The following is a 16,343-nucleotide window of genomic DNA, read 5'->3' as shown; positions in this document are numbered from 1 at the left end:
AGGTTGTTTGAAGACTGAAATAAAAAAGAGAATAAAACAAAACAAAAACAAAACTGCTGAGTTAACATATTACAGTACTGGTATTAAGGTGTATAATTGTCAGAATAATGTTGTATATCAAGATCATTTTGGCCAAAAATCAAAATAAAATGTTCTTATTGCCACAGGCCTACTTTGGGGCTCTCCATGCTACTTCAACAGAAGTTTTCAAGTCGCCATGAAAACGTATCTTTCACTGTGACCTCATGATGCTTAGGTGTATTTTTTAAATTCTTCTAACCAATCAATAAAAGCATCAGATTTTTTCAGAGCTGGGCCGCCCCTCCACCTTTCTCTCTCTGACTCATATTCCATCGCTTTAGACTTTTGAACGATCCCTCACTGCAATATGCCCCCCACCCCTGACATCCAGTTTCAACAGGGAATGTATCAAATCCAGGAAGTAAAGATGCCATTGTTTCATGCGATCTTTAACATTCAGTGGGCGTTCCTGGGTAAAACCGCCGAGTTTCTGCGGCTCTGGGAATAAAGCTTATCAGATAATCTGATCACACGGACAAGGACACACAGGCAGCCAGAGTGGGCAAGGTGGTAATCTACAGTACAGAGTCCAGTAACCATTTTGAAGCAGTTCATAGACATCTTGTGACGTTGATCACTGAACAGGAATCCCCAAAGGCAAGATCAAGCATGACTCAAAGCAGAAAGCGCAGTGTATTTTGGTGCAGAGTTGTGTTTCTCACCGATGTGGTGGCCGTTGAGCTGCGGCTCACTGGAGACGAGCGGGCCGTCCTGGGAGTCATCGCTGTTCAAGGAGGCCTTGGAGTGACTCCGATTGGTCAGGTGGGCGACGCCATTGGCCACTTTACCGTTGGACTGCGGCACTTTGGGTCTCCGCACCGAACCCTTCTTCTTCGGCAGAGACGTGGCTGCTTTCTTGTCTGGAACATAGACTGTCAAAAGAGATGGGCGTAGTGAGTGTGATGTCACCCATTGGGTTTGTGGACTCTCATTTTGAAGCGTCCAGTTTAGCATTTTGGCCGCTGCCATCTTGGTTCTGACGCAGGTCACGCGAGACCAGGGCTTTCCCATAGAGCTGCAGCGCTGCCTGATATTGGTCCGTGATCGGCGAGCTGTCAATCATGCCCAAAAACACAACTAACATAACACAAATATATTTTTTATCGTCTATTTTACTCTAAGGTGAAATTAGCTCTAGAGACCAAAACCATTTTTTGAACCAGGCTGTAACATGTTTATCTCTGCTGTAAAGTCAGGCATTTTAACTCATTCCCCGCCATTGACGTCGACCGACGTCTTTTAACAGGCAACGCTTCCCCACCATTGACGTCTCTGGACGGCAATAAGTGTTTTCACCGTCATGTGATAGACGGCTCTCTTACTCACCTTGTGAAACATTACAGCACGTCTAAAGGTGAACAGGATCGACCACGATTGTCTAACAAAACCAGAAAGCAGAGAAAAGCAACACTCTCCTGTCAGAAAAGGTCCATAACACAGCTCCATGGCACTGCTCAAAGCGTACGGTCCAGCAGCTTTTATCATAACACAGCTCCATGGCACTGCTCAAAGCGTACGGTCCAGCTCCATGGCACTGCTCAAAGCGTACGGTCCAGCTCCATGGCACTGCTCAAAGCGTACGGTCCAGCAGCTTTTATCCATACGGGTTCGGACCTGCCGTGAAGATGACTTCATTTACAAAAATGCTTTTTTATCCGCTTTCTGGTCACAGACTGCTGTTTTTGGTGAAAACGACCTACATTCAGGTGTCGATAACTAAAGAACGGATGAAGGTAGAATCAAACTTTTCCCCCCTATGAAAGTAGAGGCTCTCTTCTTTCTTTTGGGATATTCAGTCTTTATGTAGTCATAGAAGAAAATATTCTGTGGGTCTTGGAAAATTAATTAAAATGATAAAAAACCCTGGCGGTGGCTAGTGACTTATGTCGCTTTCACATAGAAGCTGTTTAGTCCGCTTTAACCGCGCCAGAGTTCGTTTCCTCGGATAGTGCGGTTCGTTTGGGGTGGTGTGAAAGTACAAACGAACTCTGTGACGGAACAAACAAACAAACTCTAGTCCGCTTGAAAACGTGGGTCTCGGTTCGCTTCCAAGTGAACCCTGGCGCGGTTCGTTTGTTGTGTGAAAGCAACCCGGACTAAACACAAGAGCGCCAGTGCATCTCATGCACTCATGCAGTGCATCATGAGTAGAAGACAGTAGAAGAGAGCAAAACAAACACTGCTGCATGCACACAGCAGTGTCACACGTCGTGACGTACATCGTCGTAACATCACATTTCTCAACAGCTGGCCCGGCGGCTTGCCTATCTCCTTCAGTACGTAGGCTACTCTCATCTGTGGAATGACATGTTCAACATCTTGCTGCCTCATCTGCTGCTCATATTGGGCACATTCTTGTTAAATATTTATTTGATAGTAACACCAAAGTAAAACCAGAAATCCCAATATCGCAGGTGGTGTTGCTCCATGGTTTGTGTTTTGCGGATTCACTTGTTCAGTCAGCCCTCAGCCAGGCATGAAGCCTGCTGGAGAGAGGAGAGATTTCCCTTCTCTATTCTGTCCAATAGACGAGTGACTGTTTCGACCACGTGACATTGTTTAGAAAACTTGGTGCTCTTGTGACAAATTGCTGTGTGAAAGAGAACCAGACCAAATGAAAATCGCAAACAATGTTGCAACCTCACCCCCCAGAGTCCACCAGCTTATATGTGAAAGCGACCTTATTCTCAAAACCTCTGGTGGGGAATGAGTTAACATGGGAGTGAATGGGGAATTACTCCCTTTTCCAGCCAGTCTCAAGTGGCCATTTGAGGAACTGTAGTTTTTCGTACTTCCCCATTGGCTTAATCTGTCCAAGCCTAAACTCCCACCTCAGTCCTCATCAAAAGATGAAAATATCCTACTGGCCTTTTTATGACACCGACATCATTTCCTGGTTGTTATTTCAACATTTCTTGTACTGCATTACATTACATTACCTTTTTTTATGTCCTCTATCACAACTTCGTCTTCCTCTTCTTCCTCCTCCTCCTCCTCGTCTTCCTCGTCTTCCTCGTCTTCCCCCTCGTTGTCCCTCAGTTCCAGGACCTTCTCGTGTGGTTTGCCCCTGCCCGGCCAGCTCTCCAAAGTGCCATTTAGCTCCATGGTCCTGACGATGCTCTTGGCGACGCTCTTTGACGGCATCGATGACATCAACGACCCAAACCCTGCACAGCAACAGCAACACCGGCTTTACTCCCTTTAACGGTAAGGCTGATTCTACTTTCTTTACATGAGAATCAAATGGAAACTACACTCTGCCGTCAGTGTCTATTTACAAGAATCACTACATTTTATACTCAGTGGATCAGCTAAATGGAATGGAGAATGTTTTGAGCTGAACAAAATACCCACACAGTATAGGAACAGCTATAAAGCAGAAGAGTTTTCAAGGCATCGACACAGATAAAGCTTGGATTTATCTGTGTCAGATTAAATCAAATCCCAAGTTACCACATCCTCTATTCCACTAATATAGCATCCAAAATTGGACTTCTACTTTCTACTGAGAACTACAAGCATCTGAACTACAGCAGGGGACAAAGCGTGTGCTAAGCTAAGCTACATCACCAGACAAAAGGAAACCGTGTATAGGCAGGGATTCACACACAGTGATGTACTTGCCGTCAAGTTGCCTAGCAAACTTTGTCAAACGGGCTATGATGTACAGGTATGATGAGAAGAAGGTTCAAGGTTAAAGAAGGTTACACATACTTGACATTTCAGTGAAGGTAAATGACGGATGAGATCCAGCTGCTCGCTGAACGTACCTGTGCTCAGGTCTGATATCTGACTGATCTTTTTCTTCTCGTCCACCAGCTCATAGAATGGACCGAGGACCCGCAAGAGCTCCTCCACCTCGTCTGTGATGGGCATGCCTTCTAGGATCTACACCACGAATACAGTAAAGTCAGTTAGATTCAACAATATCTTATCTCAAAGTCCTAATCAATATACACTACCAGTCAATGATTGAATGCACTATGTTTTTCATTCTCTTAAAGCCACTTTGATCTAAAGGATTATGCTTAAATGCTTGAAATTTGTATTTTTAGACAAATATAAATAGTAAAGTTGATGCCTATGTATGAATTTATTTCAAAAGCCATTGCCTTGCCATTAAGACAAAGGGCGGCTACTTTAATTAAAGAATTTAAAATATGAGATAGTTTTGATTTGTTGAACACTTTTTTGGTCACTGCATAATTCCATTTGTGTTATTTCATAGTTTTGATGTCATTAATGTTATTCTAAAAATGTGGGAAATAGTTAAAATAAATAAAGATGTGGCGTGTCCAAACTTTTGACTGGTAGTGTACAAATTAGAACAAAATAGTTTCCGATTAGAAATCAAATTGCTAGGATGCATACGTATTACCACTGTGACATCAATGCCTTCTATCTGCACTCAAAGTAAAATTATTGAGAGAGAAAAAACATACCAGCTTCATTTCGTCAACATAGGCAGTCATCGCGTCTTCCTTTGGCATTTCTCCAAGAGAATTCCATGCATCCCTAAACAAATTGCGCGTTATTTATCACGTAAAAAAGAAAGGCTTCTTCAATATAGGGAATCTAGTTAATCAAAGTCAGTTTTGAAATGAAATACTGAAATATGAAAATGAAATCTGACTGTGTGCTATCACTGTGTATCCTAAATCCCTCCCGCTGCTGCCTAGTAATTTTCTTTTCCTTTGCTTATTTATATATTTTGTATTTACTTAATTTGATTTATGTCAGACTGATTTGTAAATCTTGTGTTTCTCTGTTTTGAACACTTGCCGCTCTCAGCTTTGTGAAGCACAACAGTGTGAGTTTATCTGAGGTCAGTGTGTCTGTGTTTGTTCAGGATCAAAGGCCTAAACCTAAATAAATAAAGAGGAGCTGACAACCTGCGGGGGGGAGGGGGATGGATCGGGGGGTTGTGACCGATTGAATCTGAATCATAACCAGTTACCAGATCTTTAATAACTAGCGCTGCTCCTAAAATAAGTACTTTTGCAATCTTTTGTTTTGACATGTTCCACTCATTGTCCAATGTGACTGAAACATGAGAAAAGTTACCGAGCTAAGTGGGTAAGAGGTTACATTCCAAGTCACACTCACTCGTCCTGCTCTCTCTGTCCACACAACAATTCACCCTGTTCAGAGAGCACTGAACTGTTTGAACATTCACATAAACTGAGACTAGAGGGCAGGAGTAACGTTCTAAAGCAAATCCAGAGAGCACTAACATTCACATAAACTGAGACTAGAGGGCAGGAGTAATGTTCTAAAGCAAATCCAGAGAGCACTGGACATTCACATAAACTGGGACTAGAGGGCAGGAGTAACGTTCTAAAGCAAATCCAGAGAGCACTGAACATAATACAATAACCTGAGACTAGAGGGCAGGAGTAATGTTCTAAAGCAAATCCAGAGAGCACTGAACATAATACAATAACCTGAGACTAGAGGGCAGGAGTAATGTTCTAAAGCAAATCTAGAGAGCACTGAACATTCACATAACCTGAGACTAGAGGGCAGGAGTAACGTTCTAAAGCAAATCTAGAGAGCACTGAACATTCACATAACCTGAGACTAGAGGGCAGGAGTAACGTTCTAAAGCAAATCCAGAGAGCACTGAACATTCACATAACCTGAGACTAGAGGGCAGGAGTAACGTTCTAAAGCAAATCCAGAGAGCACTGAACATTCACATAACCTGAGACTAGAGGGCAGGAGTAACATTCTAAAGCAAATCCAGAGAGCACTGAACATTCACATAACCTGAGACTAGAGGGCAGGAGTAACATTCTAAAGCAAATCCAGAGAGCACTAAACATTCACATAACCTGAGACTAGAGGGCAGGAGTAACATTCTAAAGCAAATCCAGAGAGCACTGAACATAATACAATAACCTGAGACTAGAGGGCAGGAGTAATGTTCAAAAGCAAATCCAGAGAGCACTGAACATTCACATAACCTGAGACTAGAGGGCAGAAGTAACGTTCTAAAGCAAATCTAGAGAGCACTAACATTCACATAACCTGAGACTAGAGGGCAGGAGTAACGTTCTAAAGCAAATCCAGAGAGCACTGAACATTCACATAACCTGAGACTAGAGGGCAGGAGTAACGTTCTAAAGCAAATCCAGAGAGCACTGAACATTCACATAACCTGAGACTAGAGGGCAGGAGTAATGTTCTAAAGCAAATCCAGAGAGCACTGAACATTCACATAACCTGAGACTAGAGGGCAGGAGTAACGTTCTAAAGCAAATCTAGAGAGCACTAACATTCACATAACCTGAGACTAGAGGGCAGGAGTAACGTTCTAAAGCAAATCCAGAGAGCACTGAACATTCACATAACCTGAGACTAGAGGGCAGGAGTAATGTTCTAAAGCAAATCTAGAGAGCACTGAACATTCACATAACCTGAGACTAGAGGGCAGGAGTAACATTCTAAAGCAAATCTAGAGAGCACTAACATTCACATAACCTGAGACTAGAGGGCAGGAGTAACGTTCTAAAGCAAATCCAGAGAGCACTGAACATTCACATAACCTGAGACTAGAGGGCAGGAGTAACGTTCTAAAGCAAATCCAGAGAGCACTGAACATTCACATAACCTGAGACTAGAGGGCAGGAGTAACGTTCTAAAGCAAATCTAGAGAGCACTGAACATTCACATAACCTGAGACTAGAGGGCAGGAGTAACGTTCTAAAGCAAATCTAGAGAGCACTGAACATTCACATAACCTGAGACTAGAGGGCAGGAGTAACGTTCTAAAGCAAATCCAGAGAGCACTAACATTCACATAACCTGAGACTAGAGGGCAGGAGTAACGTTCTAAAGCAAATCCAGAGAGCACTGAACATTCACATAACCTGAGACTAGAGGGCAGGACTAACGTTCTAAAGCAAATCCAGAGAGCACTGAACATTCACATAACCTGAGACTAGAGGGCAGGAGTAACATTCAAAAGCAAATCTAGAGAGCACTGAACATTCACATAACCTGAGAGTAGAGGGCAGGAGTAACATTCTAAAGCAAATCTAGAGAGCACTGAACATTCACATAACCTGAGACTAGAGGGCAGGAGTAACGTTCAAAAGCAAATCCAGAGAGCACTGAACATAATACAATAACCTGAGACTAGAGGGCAGGAGTAATGTTCTAAAGCAAATCCAGAGAGCACTGAACATTCACATAACCTGAGACTAGAGGGCAGGAGTAACGTTCTAAAGCAAATCCAGAGAGCACTGAACATTCACATAACCTGAGACTAGAGGGCAGGAGTAACATTCTAAAGCAAATCTAGAGAGCACTGAACATTCACATAACCTGAGACTAGAGGGCAGAAGTAACGTTCTAAAGCAAATCCAGAGAGCACTGGACATTCACATAACCTGAGACTAGAGGGCAGAAAGAAGTAAGTAACGTTCTAAAGCAAACCCAGAGAGCACTGAACATAATACAATAAACTGAGACTAGAGGGCAGGAGTAACGTTCTAAAGCAAATCCAGAGAGCACTGAACATTCACATAACCTGAGACTAGAGGGCAGGAGTAACGTTCTAAAGCAAATCCAGAGAGCACTGAACATTCACATAACCTGAGACTAGAGGGCAGGAGTAACGTTCTAAAGCAAATCCAGAGAGCACTAACATTCACATAACCTGAGACTAGAGGGCAGGAGTAACGTTCTAAAGCAAATCCAGAGAGCACTAACATTCACATAAACTGAGACTAGAGGGCAGAAGTAACGTTCTAAAGCAAATCTAGAGAGCACTGAACATTCACATAACCTGAGACTAGAGGGCAGGAGTAATGTTCTAAAGCAAATCTAGAGAGCACTGAACATTCACATAACCTGAGACTAGAGGGCAGGAGTAACGTTCTAAAGCAAATCTAGAGAGCACTGAACATTCACATAACCTGAGACTAGAGGGCAGGAGTAACGTTCAAAAGCAAATCCAGAGAGCACTGAACATAATACAATAACCTGAGACTAGAGGGCAGGAGTAATGTTCTAAAGCAAATCCAGAGAGCACTGAACATTCACATAACCTGAGACTAGAGGGCAGAAGTAACGTTCTAAAGCAAATCCAGAGAGCACTGGACATTCACATAACCTGAGACTAGAGGGCAGAAAGAAGTAAGTAACGTTCTAAAGCAAACCCAGAGAGCACTGAACATAATACAATAAACTGAGACTAGAGGGCAGGAGTAACGTTCTAAAGCAAATCCAGAGAGCACTGAACATTCACATAACCTGAGACTAGAGGGCAGGAGTAACGTTCTAAAGCAAATCCAGAGAGCACTGAACATTCACATAACCTGAGACTAGAGGGCAGGAGTAACGTTCTAAAGCAAATCCAGAGAGCACTAACATTCACATAACCTGAGACTAGAGGGCAGGAGTAACGTTCTAAAGCAAATCCAGAGAGCACTAACATTCACATAACCTGAGACTAGAGGGCAGAAGTAACGTTCTAAAGCAAATCTAGAGAGCACTGAACATTCACATAACCTGAGACTAGAGGGCAGGAGTAACGTTCAAAAGCAAATCTAGAGAACACTGAACATTCACATAACCTGAGACTAGAGGGCAGAAGTAACGTTCTAAAGCAAATCCAGAGAGCACTAACATTCACATAACCTGAGACTAGAGGGCAGGAGTAACATTCAAAAGCAAATCTAGAGAGCACTGAACATTCACATAACCTCAGACTAGAGGGCAGGAGTAACGTTCTAAAGCAAATCCAGAGAGCACTGAACATTCACATAACCTGAGACTAGAGGGCAGGAGTAACGTTCTAAAGCAAATCTAGAGAGCACTGAACATTCACATAACCTGAGACTAGAGGGCAGGAGTAATGTTCTAAAGCAAATCCAGAGAGCACTGAACATTCACATAACCTGAGACTAGAGGGCAGGACTAACGTTCTAAAGCAAATCTAGAGAGCACTGAACATTCACATAACCTGAGACTAGAGGGCAGGAGTAACGTTCTAAAGCAAATCCAGAGAGCACTGAACATTCACATAAACTGAGACTAGAGGGCAGGAGTAACATTCTAAAGCAAATCTAGAGAACACTGAACATTCACATAACCTGAGACTAGAGGGCAGGAGTAACATTCTAAAGCAAATCCAGAGAGCACTAACATTCACATAACCTGAGACTAGAGGGCAGGAGTAACGTTCTAAAGCAAATCCAGAGAGCACTAACATTCACATAACCTGGGACTAGAGGGCAGGAGTAATGTTCTAAAGCAAATCCAGAGAGCACTGAACATTCACATAACCTGAGACTAGAGGGCAAATATCAGAATATATTAAATGAAAAAGATGTAAAAATGTAGAGAATGTGTCGGAGAGTACAACAATATTTTTTCTGTAACTTCTTTGTGCAATTTCCAAACTTATCAATATCTGGAAATACATTTTCTATACATTTCCAGACCTGTGTAGGAACCACATGTGCATTTAAATAAGAATTTATTGATAAACCATGCATTTCCATTCTCCATTACCATTTAGCTTTTCCAACAGCATCCCAGAAGCCGGGCCGGGGGATGTTGCAGGGGCCCAGTGTGGCTTGCTTGTAGTAACTGTAGAATTTGAGCATCATGTCATTGGATGGCTGAAAAGAACCTGAGAGAAAGAAAATTAACACATTAAATACAGAATTGAAATCCAGCCATTATAAGCCATTAGTCAGTTTTAATTGCTTGAGACATGACTTTATGAATGAACAGAATACTTGAGGCTTGACTTTGGTTCTGGTAACTTGGGCCTCGACTTTGACTTGTACTTTGATGACCTTGTGTTTGTGCAAATGAGATTGAAAGTGATGAGATTTGTTCCAGCAGACGACTGAATTTAAATTCTGTTTTCTGAATCTGTATGGAATGATTGAAGCTGAAACGGATTATAGAAATCAAACTAAAAGTTTTTATCCTATTAAATTTAGATCCTATTACTTCCAATTCAATTTTGTCATTTAAATTCCTAACAGCTCCTTTCTTCAATTTTTGATTTTTTCATCCTATTAATTAACCCTATTGCATTGAAAAGTCATAGATATTTTGTTATCGAGGACTGTTATTGGACTAAATATTTGTTAGATTTCATTATTAAATTGACTTGTTGGTGTTCGTCTACAGTACATAGATTTGGCATTAAGAAATGGACTTGACTTGACTCAGCCATCTAAAATTAGACTTGTGACATGTGCCTCAAGACTTGAGACTGACTTGTGACTCAAAGTTGACTTGGTCACTGGTAATTGCTCAAGTTTTGCTGTAAAACCACAGAATTATAATCAACAACAAAGATATGGAGGATTTGAGACGAGAGTTGTTAGAATTATTAGAAAGAATATTAGATGGACTGTCAAAAGATATTGCATTATTAAATTAAGTGGTAGAAGCAAGTCTGTACTACAAGATTGCAATGTGCTGCTTCCAAAGTGTTCATTCACACCAAGATGCTGCACCTTGCACCTGCTAGTATCCAACCTGTAACACAACTTGCTCTGAACACAGTCTGGATTCAGAGCCTGGTTTAAACATGCAAAGCTGGAGTGAAGCTGCAGATTGGTAGCTGTCACTCACCGTCTGGAGGTAGACTTTTGATCACTTTGACGGCTGCTTCAAACCTCGCCTCCGTCACACGCCCTTCATCCACACTGACACACTCCATCATGTCACTCAGATGGACGATTAGCCTAGAAAACCTGCAAAATAAACACGCAACTGCAATATGAGACATGCAGAAGTTTCAAGTGACACCGAGACATTTCTTTGTGTTTGCTGATATCAGGAAATAAAATCACACTTTGCAACAATGGCGTTAACCCATAACCTTGTTACGACAAAAACAAAAACAACATACTTCTTTGAGAAAGCCACCAGTAGGACTAGGAGGAAGCTGTGTCGTTTATGTATCTAGGGCACTGTGTTTAGTATGCGACATGCCTCTAACTAACCAAATATTTATGGTTAATACCATCTACACTGATTAATTATCTACCAGAAAGCTGAAAAATAGTAGGCACTTACCACGAAATAGTCTGGCCTATCTGCTTGTAAGAAGCCGACCTGTCTTTTGCTCGCGAACAGACGCCATGAACAGAAGAATAACGCCAGACGCAGTGTGCAGTGGGAGATGTAGTTTTTTGACAGGAAAGATGGACCTTGAGCGACTATCTATTTAACTACACGACCCACAATGCTCCACCTGACCAGTAGACGGCTTAGTGGAAATGCAGTTTAAAGTACAGTAAGCGTCTTACAGTTGAATTTTTTCAGAATATTATGCAAATAAATCGAGAAAAGTGTAGAGTTAAAATCAGTGATGGGGGTAACCCATTACAAAAGTAACATATTACATGTAATATATTACTTTTAGCAGTAACTCAGTAATATAACTTATTACTTATAGGATTTCAGTAATATTATACCAGTTACTTTGTCAAGTAACTCAAGTTACAAATTGAGTTACATTTGATTAAATCAAAGCACATATTTAAAAAAGATACAATCATTTCCTAATCAAACTGTCTGTTTTTATGCAAATAACCACTATAGATGACAATAACAAAGGAAAAGAATAACATTTGAATTTTGGATTGTTTACACTGACTTCAAGGCGGTTGAAATTATTTTTCGGGATGGTTCCGGGGCAGCAATGTCATTCTGCTGCTGCTGTTGTTTTGGTAAAAGTAATGCAAAAGTAGTGTAATAAGTAATGAGTTACTCTACACAGACAGTAATATTGTAAAGTAACGTATTACTTTCACATGAAAGTAACTAGTAATATGTAGTATATTACATTTTGAAAGTAACTTGCCCAACACTGGTTAAAATATCAAAGGTGATGATAATGTTTCGGCCTCGTCACGGATGCGTGATTTCGAATCGCACATAGGTTACGCAAGCTTTGGCTAAAGGAATTTTACAATGATGTTTTGAAATAAATGTTTAAAAATCGATTGTGTGTTAAAAAAGCTTGTGTTACGTTTTCATTGGCGTTAATACACTAATAATTAATTTCAATGTCCCCTATCAAGAGCAATTCAGTTGGTTCATGAAATCGCTGGGCTGCGTGCCCAGCGATTTGTGGTGTGGGAGATTCCAGCTGTCAAAAGAAGACAAAATACTTGCTCCTGGCCAATCCCGGCGCTTGACTGCTGCGTAGGCGGGCACAGGGCGTGGTTTTTGCGTAATCTATGTGCGATTCGAAATCACGCATACAGGACGGTCACTGTATCCACTGTGTACATTGTGAGTGTGACTACATATCCCAGCATCCTCAGGCTCCGGTGTTTTTTTTGTTGTGCCCCCACCCACCCCCCCCTAACCTCGCGTCACCAGGCTCTTCTCGGACACCCCCCCTAAGTGTGTGTGTGTGTGTGTGTGTGTGTGTGTGTGTGTGTGTGTGTGTGTGTGTGTGTGTGTGTGTGTGTGTGTGTGTGTGTGTGTGTGTGTGTGTGTGTGTGTGTGTGTGTGTGTGTGTGTGTGTGCGTGCGTGTGTGTGTGTGTGTGTGTGTGTGGGGGGGGGGGGTGTCAGTGATGTGATCAGCAAGACCTTTCACTCTGCCTTTCGAACCGGGTACCACAAATCTAATCGTCAGGCCAGAGTCTCCTGTTTTCTGCTCAGTGTTGTCATTTCAGTGCTTATATTTTTTTAATAAATATTTTTGTTGTGTGGTGTGGATGTGTTATTCTTGTGTCATAAAATCACAAAATGCCAAGTATGTATATAGGCCTACAGTAGTAGCCTAACCCTAATATAATAACAATATAATAATAAGAAAGTAATAATACTCTTTATTTGTGAAGCACTTTTCAAAAACAGCAGTTTACAAAGTGCCGAACAAAAAATAAATAAATGAGATACAATAAATAGAATTAAACAATGCAAAATAAATAAAACAATCGCCTACAACAAAACACAATGACATACCGGTACTGTAGGCCTACAGTAAAACAATGTCCAGACTCACCAAGTGAGCGCACAACTCAATCCAAAACTGAACTTAGGTGCACCGTGCAGGGTCAATGAAAACTTAGTAAAAAGTCACACCCAGGTGTTGAAGTAAGCTGTGCAGGTTTGCACAGGTCAGACCCTTTGCCCCACTCCCTCTCTCTGTCACTGTGTGTGTTTCAGTGGCTTTAGCATCTCACCATCGTGAGTTTGACCATGAATTCTCCACCCCACTCCACTCTTACATATCAAGTAAGACATCTTTAAGTGCAAAGTGCATGCGCTAACCACTATGCCAAGAGGCAGAGCTGGTTAATGGGCCTTTGGGGGGGGGGGGGGGGGATGGGGGTTGGGGATGTTGGCCGATGACTGATTTAGAGGAATATTTCATTTTAAATTAGCATTAGGATTAGACTGTTGTGATGTCATTATTCCGTTTTAACCATCAATAATTGTTCCTTTTCTCATTAGAGTAAATACTGTATTGATTTAGAAATGTTTGTCAATTATTTGTGCTGTTATTTTTTGTCACTTATTATGTGCTGTTATGGTTATTATTAGCTTAGTCACTCACTTCTACACTAGCTTCTACATAGCCCCGTTTCTCCTCTTTCCTCTTTCCGTGTAGACTATGCTACCCTAGAAAGAGTCCCGTCTCCGTACATAGACTTGCCTGCGACTTTGGCTCCCAAGCCGTCTAAATCAGCGATACGGACATATTTACAAGTGTCACAGAAACATTTCAAAGCCACATATTTGACAAGAAGGGTTCATAGCTTCTCAACGTCGGGGTTAGAAAGCTCGACGCTGCTCATAAATGCCTCTTTTCATCCAAAGTCTGTGCTGGTGATATTATTTTTTACCGAGCTTGCTCTACATGACATGTAAATATGATTGAGGGATGGCTAACATTACAATTCTTTAGCTGCCTGGCACAAGTAGCCAACTAACTTACTATGCAAACTATGCGTATAATAACTAACATAATTTCATTTTCACATGTTTGAAAAGGGGATAGATGCTGCACTACTAATGGCCGCCATGCTATGAATTTTGCAAAAAATAAATAATAATATTTCCCCCCCAAAAAGTTTCAATAGGCATGACGCTTCTGCTCGCTACCACTCGGGACTCAAGAGGACTCGCAGTCATTTGGTTACACTCACCCCCCAAACTCATTCCACACCCACTGGACATTCAGTCTCAGTCATGACAACAATGTAACCTGCATTGTGTTGACAGCACTGGAAGCAAGTACCCAGGTTAAGGGCTTGCCCAGGGGTGGAGTGGGATTTGATCCACCGACCTCACGCACACACGTTAACCACTTGGCGGAGCTGGTTAACGGGCCTTTATACTGGGGAGTGAGTTTAACCAACCTACTCGCTACCACTCGGGACTCCTATGATTTTATTGACACTGAACATCGTTTTGCCAGCGAAAACAATATAACATTGGAGGGTCAATCACTTTTTCCCAATCGCTTGGGGAGGGCCAAGGAAAAATATATTTTGGTCAGAGGGAGGGTCACAGGTTTTCATTTCGGAGCACTCTAAATCCCTCCAGTGACCCTCATTTTTAAATAATGAACAGTGCTGTTACATTCATCAATATTTACATTGACGTTGTCACTCCAGTATAAAAAAAGCAATCGAAGATCTTTTTTTTTATTGTTAGTGAAACCAACAACACAGCAACTCTTCAGCATATCGAATAGTTTGTTTAAAGTGTTTTTGGCTTCTTGTAGGCTACAGTCCACTCTTGTGAGACGCTGGATCCTTTCCCCTGAGAAGGGGGTGTGGTCATGATGAGAGCCTACTACAATCATATACATTTTCAATTTCAATCAATTTGATTTGAAAGGACCAGGGCCCAGTTGCACAAAGCACCTTAGGTTAAGATTTCCCTTAGGGTCAGAGTTAAGGTGTCCATAAAATAGAATCGGCTGCACAAAACACCCTTAAATCTTCTCCATAAGGATAAACATTTTAAGGAAAACATAAGCACAAGATTTAAGGGTGTTTTGGGCAGCCGATTCTATTTTATGCACACTTTAACTCTGACCCAAAGGGAAATCGTAACCTGAGGGGCTTTGTGCAACTGGGCCCAGGCACTTGTAGTCGTCATCTAAGCTGGGCCTGTCAATGAGCTGGGCCCTGGGTTGAAAAAACGCCCCCTCATCTATTGAGTCAGTGATTCCTCTTCCCAAACATAGACGATCTTCGGCGCCGCTCTTGAGGGCAGGAATCTCACAATAGTTTTTTTCTCGCCAAGCTCGGCAGGCAGAGAGAGCGGAGCAGCCAGTGGCTGTTTCAAAGGGAAAAGGCGAAGGGAAGGGAGGCTCTGCTCTGCTCTGCTCTGCGTTTGTGGACGGAGACATGTTAAGATGGCAGAGCTACAAATGCTGTTAGAGGAAGAGATCCCGGCCGGCAAGAGAGCGCTTGTGGAGAGTTACCAAAACCTCACCAGAGTAGCAGACTACTGCGAGAACAATTATGTCCAGGTAAGAGAGCGGATCAATCTGTTTCGAAGCTTCTATCACCATCACCTCCTTTGTCGTGAAGCCTGGTGGTGGGTGAACGGCTGGGACAGGAAATGTGGATAAAGAAACTGGACATGGTTGTTGAAATTATATCATATCCGCCCAAAGAGCTTCTCTAGCGGTGAATTAAGAAGATTTACTGCAGTCCGCATGTATCTAAACCGGACGGATCACATCATTGATTACATTTAGTTCGTTTACACAGAGGGTGTGTCTACTCTAAAAAAAAATATAGGCTAGTCTTGTGTCAAAACGGCTTTCACACTCACTGCTGATAGACAGGGCCATATGTTTTACAGCAATGTTCGGTTGTTGAACATGTTTGAGCCGTTAACATGTTTAAATTTCATTGGCAGGAAAGTTTACCCCGACGAGAAAGAACTGCAACACATTTTAGCACACTATATTATGTCACATAAAAACTACAGATATAACATAGCACATATGTAAAACACCATACTAAAGTCATTAAACTCACTATCGGATACCACAGACTCAATCTTAATTTATTTAGAATATTATAGTGACTTCTATGTTCTAATTTATTCAGCTGAAGTCGGCTTTTATTGATGCCCAATATTTCTTAACAACTCTAAGGCCATTATTTTTTACTTCTTATTTTTTACTTGGTCAATAAAGGTTGGAGATATTGATTCCTGAACTGAACCTGGTTTAATCTGCAATAATGGGACTGCTTGGATTCAGCTAAAATGCTTGTGATTCAGCTCTAAGTTGATGTGT

General features: G+C 41.8%; 2 protein-coding genes across 6 annotated transcripts in view; one reads left to right on the top strand and one right to left on the bottom strand.

Annotated features, from left to right (window-relative positions):
* The window catches only part of acbd5a (acyl-CoA binding domain containing 5a), a 30,799-nt gene extending 19,607 nt beyond the window's left edge, over positions 1–11,192 (bottom strand). Inside the window, exons 1-7 of one of the 2 annotated variants that reach the window (XM_083655849.1) lie at positions 11,134–11,192; positions 10,687–10,808; positions 9,604–9,724; positions 4,524–4,596; positions 3,852–3,969; positions 3,021–3,248; positions 744–953 (exon numbers count right to left, since the gene is read on the bottom strand). In XM_083655849.1, coding sequence (XP_083511975.1) covers positions 744–953; positions 3,021–3,248; positions 3,852–3,969; positions 4,524–4,596; positions 9,604–9,724; positions 10,687–10,777 — 841 coding nt within the window. In that variant the 5' untranslated portion in view covers positions 10,778–10,808; positions 11,134–11,192. The remainder of the gene's footprint in view (positions 1–743; positions 954–3,020; positions 3,249–3,851; positions 3,970–4,523; positions 4,597–9,603; positions 9,725–10,686; positions 10,809–11,133) is intronic. The other variant, XM_083655850.1, reaches the window with a different exon arrangement.
* Positions 11,193–15,350: 4,158 nt separating this feature from the next.
* The window catches only part of abi1a (abl-interactor 1a), a 134,759-nt gene continuing 133,766 nt past the window's right edge, over positions 15,351–16,343 (top strand). For all 4 annotated transcript variants that reach the window (XM_083632138.1, XM_083632139.1, XM_083632137.1 and 1 more), the window contains exon 1: positions 15,351–15,563. In XM_083632138.1, coding sequence (XP_083488264.1) covers positions 15,447–15,563 — 117 coding nt within the window. In that variant the 5' untranslated portion in view covers positions 15,351–15,446. The remainder of the gene's footprint in view (positions 15,564–16,343) is intronic.

The sequence above is a fragment of the Poromitra crassiceps genome, assembly GCF_964638095.1.
Source record: "Poromitra crassiceps genome assembly, chromosome: 2".
NCBI lineage: Eukaryota > Metazoa > Chordata > Actinopteri > Beryciformes > Melamphaidae > Poromitra > Poromitra crassiceps.
The sequence above is the reverse complement of the archived record's forward strand: the minus strand, read 5'-3'. Positions and strand labels throughout refer to the sequence as shown.